The 18,550-nt window shown below is 34.8% G+C and overlaps 1 protein-coding gene across 1 annotated transcript in view; it reads right to left on the reverse strand.

The window, feature by feature from the left end:
- The window catches only part of EPYC (epiphycan), a 38,422-nt gene extending 20,781 nt beyond the window's left edge, over nt 1-17,641 (reverse strand). The window contains exons 1-2 of the mRNA XM_027108251.1: nt 17,562-17,641; nt 15,020-15,197 (exon numbers count right to left, since the gene is read on the reverse strand). Of these exons, the coding sequence (XP_026964052.1) occupies nt 15,020-15,184 (165 nt within the window). The 5' untranslated portion in view covers nt 15,185-15,197; nt 17,562-17,641. The remainder of the gene's footprint in view (nt 1-15,019; nt 15,198-17,561) is intronic.
- Nucleotides 17,642-18,550: the final 909 nt, after the last annotated feature.

Genomic DNA, 18,550 nt, shown 5'->3' on the forward strand with positions numbered 1-18,550 from the left:
CGTTCTAGCATGAAAGATGTTCGAATCCCTGAATAACTACTTGGAAGACAGTAAACTCATTGACCTGCATTGGGTAGTCATGTCAGCAAGATATAAATTTTTATTGTGTTAAGCCATTGGGATTTTGAATTGCTTGTTACAGCTGCTAATGTAACTTGCCCTAATATAGACCTTTTCAATTTTTGTTTTCTTATGTGTTTCCTAATTAAACTGATGGAACAGTTTCTAATATTTTGGGGGTTGAGCTATTTAGCACATATCATTGACATTAGAAAAAATAAATGCACATTTTTTTGTCTCTCTATCCTCCCTGATTTCTCTTTTACAAACAACTGTTCTTTGATCTTGGTTATTTGGTATAGTACTTACTGAAATATTATATCACTTTTTTAGTGAATTCACCATTGTTTCAATTTATTTTTAAATCTCAGTATTTTATTAAGTCAAAATTAATAAATCTATATAATGAATAAATATCTGCAAGTCAAAATCAAAATTAGTTAATGGCTTTTTGTTTAATCAAAATAGCATATAATAATCATAACATTTGATATTGACTTGCTAAGATATGTATGTATTGACAAAAACATGTAAATGCTTCCTTTTCTTTTAATCTATCCTAACGTATGGTTACTCTTCATAAATAACTCTAAATGGTAATGCTTCTTTGTATTCAGTGCAATGTTTAAGTGAAAAATTTAATGCAAAAGAAACAAAAGCTGATGATTTAAAGTTTCCGTTTAATCATACCCTCCCTAATCTGTGTCTCTTCTGGGACCTCAGCATGTTTTTCTTTGTTCACATGTTTATTTTCTCATTTCCTTTCCTTGTTGTCAGAACATGGCAATATTTCATTTTTACTTGCCAGAAAGATTTTTTACTTCAGTTTTATCCCAGTTTATTCAGGACTCTGTTCACCATCATCCCCTTAGACTCCAGAAACTTAATAGGTTTCCAACATCTTAGTTCTCACAAAATGTATCATCTAGTTCTAATTGAATGTCTCCAAATAATATTGGTAGGGAACTTTGGCAAAGGCTGTAGAAACACTATTTAATAGCAAAGTCAGTTCATGTTCCCTTTCCCCTTACTGCCCTTGTTCCCCAAGTAAGGATGCCAGGACAATTTAGTGTAGGCTGAAATCAGTAATCTCATGAGGATGGGGGTAGGGAGAGACAGTCAATCACAGTAATTGAAAACAAAGAAGTTGGACTGAAAACCAAGATATTTAGAACCTTTCAAATGCTAGCTCTTTATTTTATGGTGAAGTAATTTAGTATTTTTTTTAAGTTTCAATCTTTCCCATCCTAACACAAAGCAAATTGTTCCTTCTAACACAGACTTTATTGAGGCACAAACTGTAACAAGCTGTGCCTTTTAATATGTAGAACTTCTCTGCATACAACTGCTATTCATTGATGATGATGTTGATGATGTATTTATCAGACGTAATTATAGACATTTTGAATAAGAAAACGTGCATTTTGGAGGATGTCCCAGGGAGGAGCAGCTAGTAGCCAATTGCCTTCAAAATAGATAGTTATTACATTATTTTTTTTCCTCATGTACAGTCTCAGTGGTAAAGGCTTGAAAAATTTTACAAATTTAGAAACCTGACTTTTATCTCTCAGGGGAAGAATTACTTTAAACAAATTCCAAAGACTGTACTAAACCAGGATGCTAACCTGAACCCTGTTATTGCCACCAATATGTTCTCTGTAGTCTCTGTAGCTTCACTTGGGGGCCTGATTACAATCAGAAGTTTGTAGGAGCAGAACCTGGGTATATCAGCTCTATAATAGCATAATGTAAAGGAAGGGCTGTCTTTCAAGGGTTCGAAATCCTTAGATTTGCTGACTATCGTTAAGTTTCTGCAGTCTAACATGATAGATGTCCTCCTGCCAATAGGAGAGGGCTGCTGAATAACAGTTAATTGGCTTTGGCAATATTTCACTCTGTGATCTTCCTTTTTTTTTTTTTTGCTGTACGTGGGCCTCTCACTGTTGTGGCCTCTCCCGTTGTGGAGCACAGGCTCCGGACGTGCAGGCTCAGTGGCCATGGCTCACAGGCCCAGACGCTCCGCGGCATGTGGGATCCTCCCAGACCGGGGCACGAACCCGTGTCCCCTGCATTGGCAGGCGGACTCTCAACCACTGCGCCACCAGGGAAGCCCTGATCTTCCTTTTTAATCTCAGTACAAAAATGTACGGATCCCCTTCAATTTCCATTCTATATATGTTATAGATTCAATATAGTTATTGTGAAGGATTTTTATCTTAAATGTTCTGTATTTGATTTCTTTCATGTTTATGTCTTTGATCAGAGTTTTGATATCATAACTCCAGAGAAAACACACTTAAAAAAGAGTTGATCAATCCTCAATATCTTTTAGATATATTTTATTTGCTTTTCTCCTTGTATGAATTAAGAAATGGAGTGTTTAATATATTTGCATATATACCATTTACCTCTTTAAAGCCCGTATTGAATGTTAACAAAGATATTGATATGCTGTCACTGTGATTATCCTTTGGGGCCCGCCAATCTGCATCTTATGTGGAGTACACTGACATCACAAGCCAATAATTGTACAACCTGATGGATGACAACATTGCCAAGTAGTAATTCTTGAATTATTTCAGTGCGTGTGTGTGCGTGTACCTTAACAGTGGAAGCCTCTCTGTTCCTAGCAAACTCAAGACAAGGTTTACCATAACTTGGCCTAGGAGTGTTAGAATGAGAAATTTGTGGAATTAGGGAGGGTCTAATGAAAATTAGGCATTTAAGAAAAAGGCTATGTAGGGCAATAAGAGGTCAGGTCCCATCTGGGGTTAGAAATTAGTATGGTAGGAGAACATGTCCAGGATAGGATTATCCAACTCAGAAATATGAAGATTTCCAAAGATTTTTTGAACAATGTTATTTACTTTTGGCAGATTTGTAATTTACTGATTTTTTAATGTCTCTGTGGAAGATGCCACAAGACAAAATCTGGAGGACTATGTCAGTAAAACAAAAATCTGGACCAGAAAGAAAAGAGAAAAAGGCTGTCATTTAGCACACAGTACTAGAGAAGTAAAGGGACCAAATTGAAAAGCATATTAAACTGGTTAAAAAAATAGTACCTGACACACTAAAAGAATAGCTGAGGGACGTCAAATACCCCACCTGGGTCCTACCCCCAGAGATTCTGATTTTAATAGTCTAGGGTGTGGTCTAGGCATTGAAATGTTTTAAAACTCTAGAGATGATTCAAACATATGGCCGAGGTCAAGAACCACTACACTAGAGGGGAAATTAATTCCGCAGAATAGGACTTGGGAGACAGAAATGCTAATTAAGTCCTGAAACTTTGAAATGTTGAGTAAGGTCTTGATGAGAATATGGTAGAAGGATTGTTTTTTACTAGCCTCCCAAGGACCACAGGCATCAGAAACATCAACAGCAGTTTCAGTTCAGGAATCTGCTGAGGTTGATTCTCCAGCTGAAAAACAAAACAAAACAAAACAAAAACATGGGGAAGAAGTGGAAACTCTCTGGGAGGCGGATTTCTTGAATTCCACAGCCTGAAGCAAGAGTAAAAGCCCCTGCCCTGGGGCACACAGCTTCCAGACTAGAGAAACCCCTGGCTGAAAATCCTTGCTTACAACAGAATCTGTCACTTGACAGAACACATACTCAATGCAACACCAGGTACCAGAATACCAGGGCTTAGCAGGAAAATGGGAATTCAAAGGCAGTATGCAGAAAAAAAGAGAAGCCTAAGACGGACCTGGTAATTGGGCCTGCCGTCAATCACCTGTGCTAGATAACAGGATGTATAAAAACTGTGCTAAGAAACAGGAATATCTCCAATAATACTCTGAGAGAAGAGCTTGTGTTTGGGGATGTTGTGCTGCTCATACCGTAGGTGCATCAGAATGACATGGAGAGTTTGTTAAATCATTGATCACTGGGCCCCCCTCTCGAGTTTCTGATTTGTTAGGTTTGGAGTGGGACCTGAGAATTAGCATTCCTGACCAGCTCCCAGGAGATGCTGACGCTTTGAGAACAGCTGCTCTAATAATGGTAAAACAGTGCCATAATTTAACTCCTGGTGGGAGATTTCTCCCAATTGTACTTGAGCTCTAACTGTGCAGACTAGAGACAATGAACATATGCTGACCAACATCTGGATGAGGTCAAACCAAGATTTCTTCCATGTTCCAACTTCTCAGGTACCATCAACTCTCTTCTTGGTCTCTGGACAGTATGTACTGGTTTGGGGAATATACTCTTGCCTAGAATAACTATTTTAGGGACTCAGGATTATCTGGTTTTTAAAAATTTGATGGGGGTTAAGGTCGATAATGTGATAATATTGTATGTGCAATTAATGCTTCATTCTCTTTAAATATCAAGGCCATGGGAGACTTGGTAATGAACAAATAGCAATTTATGTGCCTCTGAAGAACTACATCTGTATCTAGTAGAGGCTACTCAGGTTGTAGTTACTGAAAGAAGCCAGCTTGACCCAAGCAAAAAGAATTCATCTAGCTGGGATGAAGCAAAAGAAATTGAGAAAGGGGAGTTTGGGACTGCATATTCTTTGGACTTTTAAATCACAAGGCAACTAATTCTGACTTTGTACAGCAATATCTTTGGATTTAAACAAGTTTAGACTTTAATATGTAAGAGACATTAACGTGCAGTTTTTAATTTTTCCTCAAAAACTTTATAGAGGTAGGAGAGCTATATGCTAATCTGTGTCCTCTCTGTTTCTGGAATTGTCTTATTGGAGTGTATTTACTTAGCATTTCATTTCATTGCAGAAACTCTCATAAACTCTGATATTAGATAATGTGGCTTGATATAATTTGAGGTAGAACGTAGAACTGAGAGTGAAATTTCAATCTTAGGTGCAGAGAGGCCTTTGAGATAAATTCACTGATGTTCTTGGATCCACTTCAGAGTTTTCTGGGGTCAAAATCTACAGACTTCCAGAGGACATCTAAGAGTGCCAGCTGGCATGAGGGCAGGCCTCATGAAGGTAGCAGTGACTGTCCTAAGACATGGGCTGCTTTTCTCTCTCGACATGGAAAGCTAAACTGAACCTACCGGGCAAGGCCGATGGCTTGAGAGGCCACCGTGGTGGGGAGTGGGTGTATCCTCTGTGGGCCCCTTTACTCACTCCTCCTATGAGAGGAAGAAAGACGAGGGTACTTGGTGAGTGAGAGGAGCTTGGCCTGAGTGGTTCATCTTCTTCTTTAGGGGAGTCGCCTGCCTGTCAGGAGCATAAGTTCTGGTTTGCCCCTCAGTGCATGCACGAAGGTTTACTGTATTCTGAGGCCTGTGGTTGGCCAGCATTGCCTGTGACTGATGACCTAGTCTATTTCTGAAGTTTTGTATTAAGAAGCCCATAGTTGCTTCACACCTAAGTCATATATTACAACCTAGCCTTTATCAGTAATAAAGGGGATATTTTGAATGTTATTTGTCTGAGTCCCATTTCTGTCCCTCAGTTGATTCTAAAGTTAGGTAGGGCATAGCAGAAGCACATATGAGGTTCCTTAAAACCTAACACTATTGCCCAGAAAACTTCAATATTATAAGTCTCTATATGTATCATAATACAAAATGGTATGCATTTTCAAATATGTACTTGGCCCCTGGCTTCATATTATTTTCTCAACTATTATTTTTTCTTTGCCTCACTCTCCTAATTTATATTTTTATACTATAATGTAATATAACACATAATTAATAATATACAATATAAGATGTGATATGGAGAATATAATATACTCTATATTATATATATTATAAACCATTTTATGAGATAATATTGTATGTAGCTTATATTTAATCTTTTATCTATATTTATATTTATTATATATATTTATATATCTATTTCTGTATTATAGCTTTTATTCATGTAAGTAGACTTACATACTGTTCCAAAAAAGGTGGTAGATAAACATATAAGTAAAATAATGGCAGGTTTGGAGACATAATTTCTCAGCATATGTATATATTTTGTGACTGAACTCATAGAAACCTTATGTCCCAATAACTACTGATCTTGTTTATTCTTATTTTTTCACTTCCTTTATTGTGTTGAAATTGTGTGTTTATAAGATAACTAGACTGAGGGATACTGAGGGACAGGGAAGGACTTGGTCTGATTTACCTGCTTCTGTTCCTGGCTCTCAGCAAGAGATTGGGAAGTGGATGCAAGGTGAACCCATGCCCAGTAGAGTTAGTCTTCATTATAGCGCAAATCCCATCCCTTCCCTGACGGCTTCTCTGATCACCAGTGCATAAGCTTCCATGGCTGTTGATTCAATGACTGATTCCATGGTAAAAGTAACATTTATTGAATATTTGCTATGTGCCAGGTTCTAAGTTAAACCGTTAAGTTTTTAATTTAATTCTCACGAGTTATCTTATAAATAGGAAGTTGTATGACTGTCCAAGGCCACACAGTTGGTGTGACGGACTTGGGACTCACACATGAGGAGACTGACTCCATAGCCCATGTCACTCAACACTGTGAAAAACTGGCTCTCAAGGATGAATGGGGTGTGCACATGAGCAACACCCAAAGCTAGTGGTTTCTCCCACCATTCTTTGTAGTGTGTGTGGTAATGATTTAAGTGCCCAGGCAAAGCCAGAGTGAGAAGCAAAAGTCCTCATCTGTTTATTTGCTTAGTTTAGGGTCGCCACCCTGCCAGTCTATACCTAACCAATAAGCTCAGTTCCTCAGCACATAATATTTAAATTATAGGCCCATCTCCCTTTTTGTTAGTCTTCGAAATCCAGAATGCTATTTGGATTTTTACTCTAACACTAAGTAAGATATTTGTAAAACAAAACAATTTTAAATTTATCTTTCTCCTAAATTATCCCACCACTTGCTGCTCAGTCTTGAAAGTGTTCTATGTTGTTATCATTATATCAGAAATTGGTTTCTGAACATGTTAAAAGGCCCTGGGCCATTCGGCCTGAGTTACTAAAGATTATTCTTGTGGGTTCCACATGCTGGCATGTAGGTATGCTAAGTGCAGTGAAATTCTGCTCTAAGCATAAGTCTGGTACTCAAACTGATTTAAATGATTCATGTTAATTATCTAAAAGAATGTGACCATGAACATTGGCAGTGAAAGCTGTATCTTATTTTCTACTTTATCTTGAAAATGAATGAGGAAGAAATGTGTTTGGCAAAGATTGCTCAGTCCCCATATTTTTGACAAAGCTGCTTTCAGTTCAGAAGGATCATCTGTCCTGTCTCTCCCTTAAATACTTTGACAGCTAAGAGAGTTGCTTAGATAGTGTGTTAATTGCAATCACTTGAAAATTTTTTTCTGATTCCTAATAATCAAATTACTTAATTTCAGAGAAAATAAACCTCAATATTGGACACAGCTAAAAGAAGTATAGATGAAAGAGAAGGAACAGGAAAATAATGGAGATTTTAGTGCCAGGGTCTCTCTAGTTTGACGTTAAAAGAACCTGGTTTAAATTTTACTCTGAAACTTACTAGTTGAATAACCTTGGGCAACATTCTGATCCTTAATTGTTTTTAATAATAATGATAATAGTAATAACAAGTCTTATTTCAAGGGACAGTTATGATAATTAACTTATATTTGTGGTCTCATAAATAATGTATAATACAGATACAGACACAAACAAATCACTGGCAAATACTATGAATAATTTTCTTTTCCTGTGAGCCTGCATGATTGTACATTTTTGTTGCTTCATTTTTTTAAGGTTTTCAAATAGCTTACCATAAGAATCAAATGGTTTAATGCTGCTTTTGAAAGAAGCTTATGGAAAGTCAGTCAGACAACGGTATTAAAAGATCATCAGCAAAATTCTTTCCTCTCATCCTCCAGAGCATCTTCAGTGAAAAGGGAGGGTAAAGAGAAAGATTAACTTTTATTTTTTGCCATATCCTGAAAAGAATATTTACTTCAGGCTGACTGACACTTTAACAAGTTACTTCTTCCAGTAAGAGGTATTTTATATGCCAACCATATATTTGAAACTTTAACTCATATTGTATAAATTGGCCAAAGTGAGACATAATTCCAAATATAAAGATAAAAGTATTGCAAGCCTTTTTCACCAGAGGACATAAATTGTAGAAATATCTGTAATTTAATTACTTTTTGCTCAGAAAATATAAAGATGAGTTTTGAGACAAACTATCCTCTAGCATTAGCAAAGTTCTATACCAATTTATTATACTTAGATAACCTAATTTTAAGATCCTTCTTATATATCATTATCTAAAGTGGATGTTGATTTCTATAAGTAGCCCTAAATTAGTTTGATTCTACTTAAGTAATTTCAGGTGTTACAGACCATCAATATGTATTCTAAAAGAATAATAACATGTGTTGCATAACACCCTGTTATGACAAGAGAAAAGAAATCATTGCTCCATTGTTACTTGATACAACTGCCTTCACTGAGTTCTCTCCCAGTCCTGTAACTTCACTAAATTTAATTTTCATCCCTTTGATGAGCTTATAGCTTCTTCATCCATAAATGCTGTTTTTGAAGCTGAATGTGTTTATTTCAATGGGAGTTTTCTTTATAGGGTTAATTTTAAACAATCTAGCCACTTGTTCTTTCTGTGAAAGAGAAAAAATGGCCTTCATTTTAAGATCAATGGAGAGTAATAGCAAGAAAAGCATTCCTCATTCAAGAAATTTCCTATTGGCCAATTGTTACTGATGTGGTTTTTTTAAATTAGTTGTTAATGTTATTTACTTATGAATGCATACCTTATCTCATTGCAGAAAGTATATAAGGCAGTTTTTTTTTAACATCTTTATTGGAGTATAATTGCTTTACAATGGTGTGTTAGTTTCTGCTTTACAACAAAATGAATCAGTTATATATATACATATGTTCCCATATCTCTTCCCTCTTGCGTCTCCCTCCCTCCCACCCTCCCTATCCCACCCCTCCAGGCAGTCACAAAGCACCAAGCTGATATCCCTGTGCTATGCGGCTGCTTCCCACTAGCTATCTACCTTATGTTTGGTAGTGTATATATGTCCATGCCTCTCTCTCGCTTTGTCACAGCTTACCCTTCCTCCTCCCCATATCCTCAAGTCCATTCTCTAGTAGGTCTGGGTCTTTATTCCTGTCTTACCCCTAGGCTCTTCTTTTTTTTTTTTCCTTAAATTCCATATATATGTGTTAGCATACGGTATTTGTCTCTCTCTTTCTGACTTACTTCACTCTGTATGACAGACTCTAGGTCTATCCACCTCATTACAAATAGTTCAATTTTGTTTCTTTTTATGGCTGAGTAATATTCCATTGTATATATGTGCCACATCTTCTTTATCCATTCATCCGATGATGGACACTTGGGTTGTTTCCATCTCCGGGCTATTGTAAATAGAGCTTCAATGAACATTTTGGTACATGACTCTTTTTGAATTATGGTTTTCTCAGGGTATATGCCCAGTAGTGGGATTGCTAGGTCATATGGTAGTTCTATTTGTAGTTTTTTAAGGAACCTCCATACTGTTCTCCACAGTGGCTGTATCAATTTACATTCCCACCAACAGTTTTTAAAGCATGTATGGTAATACTTCAAAAAAAATCTCCATGAGGAGATTAGGATGATAGGAAAATAAAGGTGTGGGAAATAATATGACACCAGGGAAGAATGAGGCAACAATTAAGAGCCATTTTTCTGAGCAAAATGATAAGCACACTTAGTTACAAGGTGTATGGCCCAGAAAATAAACAAATTCCTTAAAACTTGCAACCTGTTCCTCCACATTCTCATGAAAGAGCATTGTGTGGCGTTGAAAATGCCCTCACGCCACCCTACAGCAAATACAATCACGTGCTTCATGGGACCACAGGGTATAACATTCCTGGTATTTATTGAAGATGCAGGAACAGTGCAGGCTCACTTAAGTAGAGGTAATTATGTAAGACTAAATAATGTGATATAGGTGAGGAGAAGTCTAATTATCTGATTGGAGCCAAGGAGAATTTCCTGGAGGAATGGAAGTTCATATCTTTCAGCAGAACTTCCATAAATATTAATATAGTCACTGAGTACTTTTCTGGGCAAAATAAATTACTCATGGTCAGGACCAATGTTTTTTTAGACCTAAGAGGAATGGAAAATCAATAACCCAAAAACTGTAGCATGAAAATGGAAACAAATACCTGCCTTGGTCAAAAACGCAGTCTCAACTTAAGCCACTCAAAGAATACAGAATTTTGAACTATTTAGTTTTTTGGTGAACCCTTTAAGGAAAATAGGGAAATGTTTCCCTGGATCCTAGACTCCCAAATATATCTATATACGTATATATGCATATATTCAGGTTATTACTCATAACTTAGATATATGTTGGCAAATACATATTCACAATTATTCTTTCAAGTATAGACTAAGTAGTTAGTCTAAGCCATTTTTTTCTTACAGTAATTAGATAACAGTCAGTTGTCTATAAATGTTACTTCTAGTTCACATTATTCACCCATAGAAGAATGCTTTTCTTTCTAAGAGTGCAGTATAGAATGCACCTGGCATTCAGCTCAACCAAAACCAGTTCAAGTTAAAAGGACAATTAGAAAGTGGTAAAAAATGGAGGGAGGATAATATAATCTTTCATTAGTCTGTTGGAAATTATTTTCTGATATGAGAACATCACTATGATTATACATTATGAATAACTGTAATCTTAGTCAAGTTACTTAACTGCTCTTTGTCTCAATATCCTTCCTCATCTATATTCAATGGGAATAATAATGACACTTCATTGTTTTTTGGGGAGGAATAAATGAGATAATACATGTGATATTCCTAGAACACTACTGACACATAAGAAGTGCTCAGGGTTAGCTAGTATTCATCAGTAAGCAAAACGTCTGCATTTTGGTCTTATGGCTTATAACCAGTTCCTATCCATATCATTAAAGTAAAATGAAAGCTCAGTAAAAATTGCAACAACTTTATGTTATGCCAGCAAAGTTATCCACTGGCTAATATAGAACATTATGATGGAATTGTTGGGCCTAAAATCTTTTTCTAACGTAGTATCCAGTGGATCCTGGATATTCTAGATCATCAGAAATCACATAAGTCATGAGTCTGAAATACTATTGCTGCATATAATTTTCAAAACTTTCAATACTTTCAATACTTTTCTGGGCAAAATAAATTACTCATGGTCAGGACCAATGTTTTTTTAGTATCAATTTTTACAATTGATACAATAGTATCAATTTTCAATCAATCAATAAAAAATCAATTATTTTTTAGTATCAATTTTCAAAACTTTCAATACTTTCAATTACCCTTTTCCAGCCACTGAGGAGATAATGAATATACTACCACCAATAGAAATCAATAAAGCTCTGTTGAGATTCTAACCCTGGGAATCAGGGGTGGTTTGGTTCACTGACTAGATAAATTGTTGGACTCATAAATGGAAGCCTTGCAGCCTTACAGTAATTCAAATTTGGCTTTCAGAAAAAAAAGTTTAAATCATTACATTGTAGTAGTTTTCTGTTGCCGCATTGCAAATTGCTATAAACTTCGCAGTTTAAAACTATACCCATTTTTAAACGGATAGTTTCTGTGGATCAGAAGTCCAAGGATGGCTTGACTGGGTTCTCTGCTTAGGGTCTCACAAGGCCAAAATAAAGTGATGGCCAGGGCTGTAACCTCATGTAGTACTTGAAGTACTTGAAGTTTCTTGTATCTTTAGGACTGAGTTTCTTGTATCCTTATATGCTTGCTGACTGTCAGCTTCTCCTCAGCATCTAGAGAATTCCTGCATTCTTGTTATGAACATAGACCCATCTATTGATATCTTTAAAGCCAGAAACAGTTTCCCTTGCATTGAATTTCTCTCATGCTTCAAATTTTGTCCCTAACCTCAAGACACTGATTTAAGGGGCTCATGACTTTAGGTCAGGCAGACCAAGATAATCTCCCTTTTTAAATTTCAACTGTGCCATATAACATAACCTATTACAGGAGTGATATCCCAATATATTCATGATGGTAACAATTACAAAGATCATGGACACATCGGGGGATGGGCCACTTAGGGCACATCTTAGAATTCTACCTACCACATATATCAAAGGCCTTAAGTATTAATCATTCCAAGTTTAGACCAAAGGGTCTACTCTATTGGCATAAGATGCCAAGTCTTCGACTTTAAAAGAAAGAAATTGGCATTTAGAAGCAGTTATCCTATAAATTTACAACTTTAGAATATAAAGTTGTCTTTTGTACAGTTGAAATAAATTCTAGGCTAAATTATGCAGAACCATACTCTTGGCATCAAGGACAAAAAACTGAAGAATCTGATCCCATCATTCCCTATGTCTATAATTCACTATGAACTTTTTCATCAACTGGACCTTATATGGGTGTGTTATCAGTGTTCACTCAAAAAGTGTCACATAAGATCAAGAACATGTGCAACCACTGCCTTTAATTTATAAAGACGAGATAAATAAGTTTATTTGACCTTCCAGAATCTGAACTTACAAGACTGCATTCAAGAAATTCATGCCATGTTAACCAAATTCTAGAATCCATTCACATGACTGAAAGTATTGGCTTTATTTCATATTTTCCCATAGGGAATTACATGCTAGTTGTTTGTTTGTAAGGAATTTATAGTAATAAGTTGTTGAGATCTGAGTTAAATTTCTGAATTTTTTTCCTTAGGTCATCTTATTTTCTTTATCATATTGATTTTGTTTGTTTTGGGATTTTTTCCAATAGGTGGTGGGTGAGTACGTTGGTTGATTGATTTTTGCTGTTGGAACAACTTTGTAAATATCTTTAAAAAATTATGTATATTTGATGTTTTCAAATGTGTTATAGTTTTATTATAGCACATGTATATATCTATATCTGTATCCATATCTATCATCTACCTAAAACCAGTTTGCTGATGATGACTTCACCACAAAGGATTGTTAAATCAGGGCTGACTTGTATATTTCAGTCAACTACAAGGGATTATCAGTGGCTTTCTGGAACCCTCAGTTGTTAGGGTTTCTGAGTCTGGCTTAGCCAGTAAGAAAATTAGAAATGTTTGCATGAAGTAAGGGCTAGGGTGTGTAAGGATACAATGCCACATATTCAGTACCTTACAGGAAGGTGGTTATTCCAGAATAAGCAAATACTGAGGAAAGGTTGTATAATAAATCATCTTTTTATATATATATATATATATATATATACACACACACACACACACACACACACACACACATATATACATATATATAAATAAAATGAAGCTAATATATAATATATATAATTATATATATTATATATATAATTAAGCTAATATGTATATATATATTAGCTTAATTTTCCTTGATGGCAGGAAGAACTTCAGACTCTCATGAGAATGTCTAGGGCCTCCTGGGCAACAGAAAGGATCCTGACAGCAAGGAATAGCTTAAAAGCAGTCTGCAGATAAAATTCACTTCCTTCACAGTTTTGCCTAGGGTAGGCTTGGTCTCAAATGGTAGTCCCTCTATTATGCATTTGGTCTTCTGAAGTGAATAAATAAACCCTTGAATCCAAATTCCCCAGACCTACTTAAAATAAAGAATTCACTATGGTACTCACCAATCCAATGAAATATTTTTTGGAAGAATGACAAATAAGTTTAAATTAAAATATTTAATTTGGTAGATAACTGCAGATATGCACTGAATTTTTTTTTTTAATATTTCTGCAAAATGGAAAAAGGAACAGGGCAGATGAGTTAAGCACTGAAAAACTTTCTTCTTATACTCTACATTGATGCATTAGATTAGAGATACAGAGATCACATATAGCAAGATTGGTATTAATGACTATAAATTCTCAACAGAAAATGCCCTTCACATAATAGAAGCCACACAGTGAAATGAATCAAGCACTGAATGTTGATAAAGACTTAAAGACAGAGTCATAACTAAATGTTCAGAAGAAAAGTGGCCTGCTGTCAAGCCTGAAACTTTACTAAAAAGTGGGGAAGAGAAAGAGAGAGAGAGAGAGACAGATGGCAAAAGAGAGAAAGACAGGAAAACAATAGTGCAGGGGGAGAATACATAAAAACTACTGTACTGTGAAAATCTAATTCTTGTATTTTAGAAGGCAACATAAACAATAATGAGAATGTTTACTATTTTAATAAAGATGTATCTAAGTCCCATGCAATTTAAATACATGCTTTTGTCTAAATATTTCATTTCCCTAGTTGTCAAAAGTAGTTATTCTAAGAAAATTTACACTTGAATGACTGCCCCAAATATGTTCTGATCTTGTAAAGGTGATGTAATTTCCCTTTTGGTTTATTTGTACTTAATTAGTTTTTGTCAATGTTGTACATTCATTAGACTCCAGCATTTCAAGATCTGCTTGTTTTCTGATTCAGAAAAATTAGTCTGTATCCTTTAGTTATGTAAAAAGCCTACCATTTAATTAGGAACATGTCATATCAGATTTAGGTAATGGTCTGTAACCTTGCCAATGCCTACATTACTGCTGAGGGTAATCAGTCATTTAGGGAAGTGTATTTGCGCTTGGAATACAGTAAAGTTTCAAATCATTGTCCTTTTTCTGCATTCTTTTAGTTTTCTTCTATTACATTTTAATCTCATGTCTTTTTTCTTTACTTCAAACTTCCCAAACTTCCTTATCATTTTATGTGTACTATTTGAATTCACCTTTTCCTCATTGATTGCCTCTTCCCCTAATTTTCTCTGTTCTAACTTGATAGAAACTTTTATTTTTCAATTTTATGAGGAAATATAAAGAAAACAAAGTGAAGTATAAAGAAAGCAAAAGAGTTTCCCAATGTTAACCTCCATCACATTGAACATGTTCTGGAGAAAAAGTTAATATGAAATTATTGATGGAACGTCTCCACTTATAAGTAAACAAAAATCTATTTAAAGAGAAGAAACCCTAATAATTCCTCATACAATGCTTTAAAAAGTCTCAGGAGTGGGAGGAATCAGTTACCTCAGCTTGACCCATTGGTATGTTTTCATAGTTGTATAGATTATCCAGGTCTTCTAAGGTGGCATCATAGGTTTCTGAGTCATAGTTGATGGATTCTAGAGTTGGGGCGGTCACAGCAGCATCCAAGATGACAAGTCCCAGAATGAGTCTTGCTAATGTTTTCATTTTTCAAACTTTCCTAATCATAAAATATTAAAACACATACATATTTAATTGATAATAACTTATGAATAGTTTTCATTAAATAAGAATGATAAATCACTGTCAATACTGAGAAACTCAAGCTGGTAGCTTTCTTTCCATGGATAATTTATAAACATAGCACATGAAATTGTGTGGCTTCCGAGGACTATTGGTGCCAGATGCTCAAATGAATTCACAAACCTATCCACATTTTTACAGTAGATATTGGAATTATGGTGAAATTGATTTTATTTTATAGAGAAACATGGAGAAAATGGTATGCAGAAAGACTGTGGTATACTTATTCACAAAAGCCTTCACATTATCTAAAAGTTTTACCACTTACTAAGCATTAAGATTCTTTCATAAACTCTGGGATGTAGGGATGATGAGGATGATGATGCTAATCACTACAACTGTCACACCACTTTACAGATGAGGAAACCAAGACAGAGTTGGCTAGTAATACAGCTAGGACTGCTTCTTGTACATTTAAGTCTAGGGCTTTTTCCAGGCAAAATAATGAAGGTTTGTTTTTTCTTTCTTTTACTTCTTTGTTGCCTCTGGGTGTCTTTAATGCATACATAATTTAATATTTACACACATAAAATTAATGTTTCCTGCAATATTTTCAAAGCTTGTCTTAACTAAATGGAGCAGACAAGAAAATTATTTTTTTCCTTAGTCCTTTTCCTTTTTAGTCCTTAGTGTTTTATTTCAATCCTTAGTGGCTATCTAAAGTTTAAACTCAGAATCAATAGGAATACATGTCTGAAAGTCACCATTTAGCAAGCTTTCCTTAGAGGAGGATTTGCACACACATGGGATTAGAGCAATCTTTTGTTTTGTAATTCTTTAATAAACGCTATTCTTAGTTTCCATGGTAACATCATGCTTTGGGGAGATTCAGTCAAGATCTTATAATTTTAATTATTTTAATTCTGTATGTACTCCTTTGCATACATTTTAGTTTAGAAGAAAATCGCTTATGTTTAATTTTAAACATTTAAATTAGGCCTATGAAAAGTGTTACCTAGTGATCATTCATTGAGGAAGCAAAGTATTTGTAAAATTTTGATCAAGCATATCTAATTTTAAAGGTTTTGTATTTTGGATACACTCCTTGGGTTTACTTTAAGAACAGTACATGTGGTGTTTGTACCTATGCACACATACAAAAAGGAATTCATGATAAATATTACTTTCAAACTTGAATGCACTGGCAGACAAATTGACCTTCAGTTACTTGAAAGAAAGTCTTTATGAAGCAGGTTTAGGCAGAAGGATATGAAATTCCTCTGAGAATAGGAAGTAGTACAAGGAGCTCCTTTTTATCCTTTCCTATGCTTTCTTCAAATAAGTTTTTTATTCATACTGGATAAACTAAGCCTCTATTTTACTTGCCTTTGCAGAGGTCTTTGCAGGATCTCAGATTTGGAACAGTTTTATGCAATTATCAACAAAGTCCTACTTAATAAAACAGTGTGATTTGCAAATCTTTCAGAAACCATTCTCCCATATTCAGATGGGAAGCATTAACAGTGGCCACCACTAACCTAAAAAATATATAGATTTCCTTGTACAGTTCTGGCAACATTCATTGTTCAAAAAACTTATGCACTTGCTTATTCTTTTTCTCACTTCATACTCTATGTTTGATTATATATATCTGCATATTAGAGTTTACTTGCATTTGACATATCCCCTAAAGCTATCATCAATAAGGCAGTCTGTGAACCTTAGAAATATGAAGAACACATATCCATGTATCGTTTAAAAAAGCATGTTCCTTCCTTCGAATACTTACATTGGTATTTAATGTAATGTCTTTGTTGAAACTTTAAATATATTGTCCGCTCTATACCATTTAATGACATCTTAATAGCTTATACTTATATAAAAATTTAAAATATATAGCTTAAAAAGACATTGTAAATGGAAAATTGTAATATAATCAGTATATTTTAAACACCTGAAATCTTATCATTTTCTTCTTTTGCATAATATTTCAATCAATAACAATCAATAGTGCCTGTCAATACTGGCAAAGAACGTGTTCCATGTCAGGGCACCTGACTTAAGGAATATATTGGAAACTACTATAATTTTATTGGCATCTAATTTTATTCTCCTGGCTCTCAAGATCAACTATTTTTCTGTATGTTATGAATTCCTAAGCTAATTCAGAATTTTGGATTTTCCAAGAATAATATAAATATAAAAAGAGCAAAAGTAAACCCAGCTGATTGAATCAAAGTTCACCACAAAATATTAAAGCAAGTTGAATTATTTTTTTAAAGGTTATTATAGTAGGGAAAAAAGTGTATAACCTGAGAAGAAAGCAAGTGTAAAAACTTACCTTTGGCTCCTACTTGGTGAAATGGCACACAGTGACTGAGGACGCAGAGCCAGTGGTGTTTGCCCCTGACCAATAGTTGTGAATTCTGGTCTGTGGGAGGTGGAATTTATAATACTCAATTTTCTGTTTGGAAAAGCTAACCTTGGGAAATGCTTCTCAGTCTCTGAAAACTCCAAATTATTTTATAATCACTCAAATTAAGCAGTAGAATTCAAACTACAGAGTATATGAAGCTTTTGAAGTTATGTTAAAGGAGGTATAATTGCAAATATGTCACCTAAAAAATTTTAAATGGAAAAAGTTGGTTTTAACATATCTCATCTATAACCAATTCACCAATTAAGACATTAATGTAAACAGTGATACTGTAGATGGATATTTCAGAAATGTTCTAATAAGAAGTAATTTTCCCAAACCTTGCATATCTTGAATTGTTTTCTTCAATTTTCACTAATGTTAACTGAAGTTTAGTAAATGTTGCAAAAACCTTACCTGTATAATGTTGGGTAAGTAAAAGCAAAAAACAAAACAGAACCAAAAAAATATTTTGATTGCTTGGAAAGCTTCGAGAGCAATCAAACCATGAACCTCTTGCATGAATATTTATGAAAAATGATGCCCAGAAATAATGCATAAATATGATCTGAGTGTTTTGAAAAGAAGGCTCCTTTTCTTCTCTTTTATCTATCAGAGCCAAACAAATCAAATTACATTAAAAAAAAATTTTCTCCCAGAGTACAAGATTTGTTTTAGGCTTTTGGTACCTGACATGGTTTGTGAAACTGAGATTTATTATAGGTATGGAGAGAAAATATATTTGTATTAAATCTCCGTTCTTCATTTCCACTCACACTGCAGAAGTTCTAGAGAAAGATAAAACTTGCATTTTGTATTCTGGTATGTGTTATGTAAATCTAGCTCTCACCTGTGCATCAGGAATCTTTCCTCATGACCAGAGGTGAATAGCTTTATGTACTAGACTTCGGAAA

Source organism: Aethalodelphis obliquidens, unplaced genomic scaffold (assembly GCF_003676395.1).
Source record: "Aethalodelphis obliquidens isolate GAN/ISIS:26980383/991018 unplaced genomic scaffold, ASM367639v1 scaffold8, whole genome shotgun sequence".
In the NCBI taxonomy this organism is placed as follows: Eukaryota; Metazoa; Chordata; class Mammalia; order Artiodactyla; family Delphinidae; genus Aethalodelphis; species Aethalodelphis obliquidens.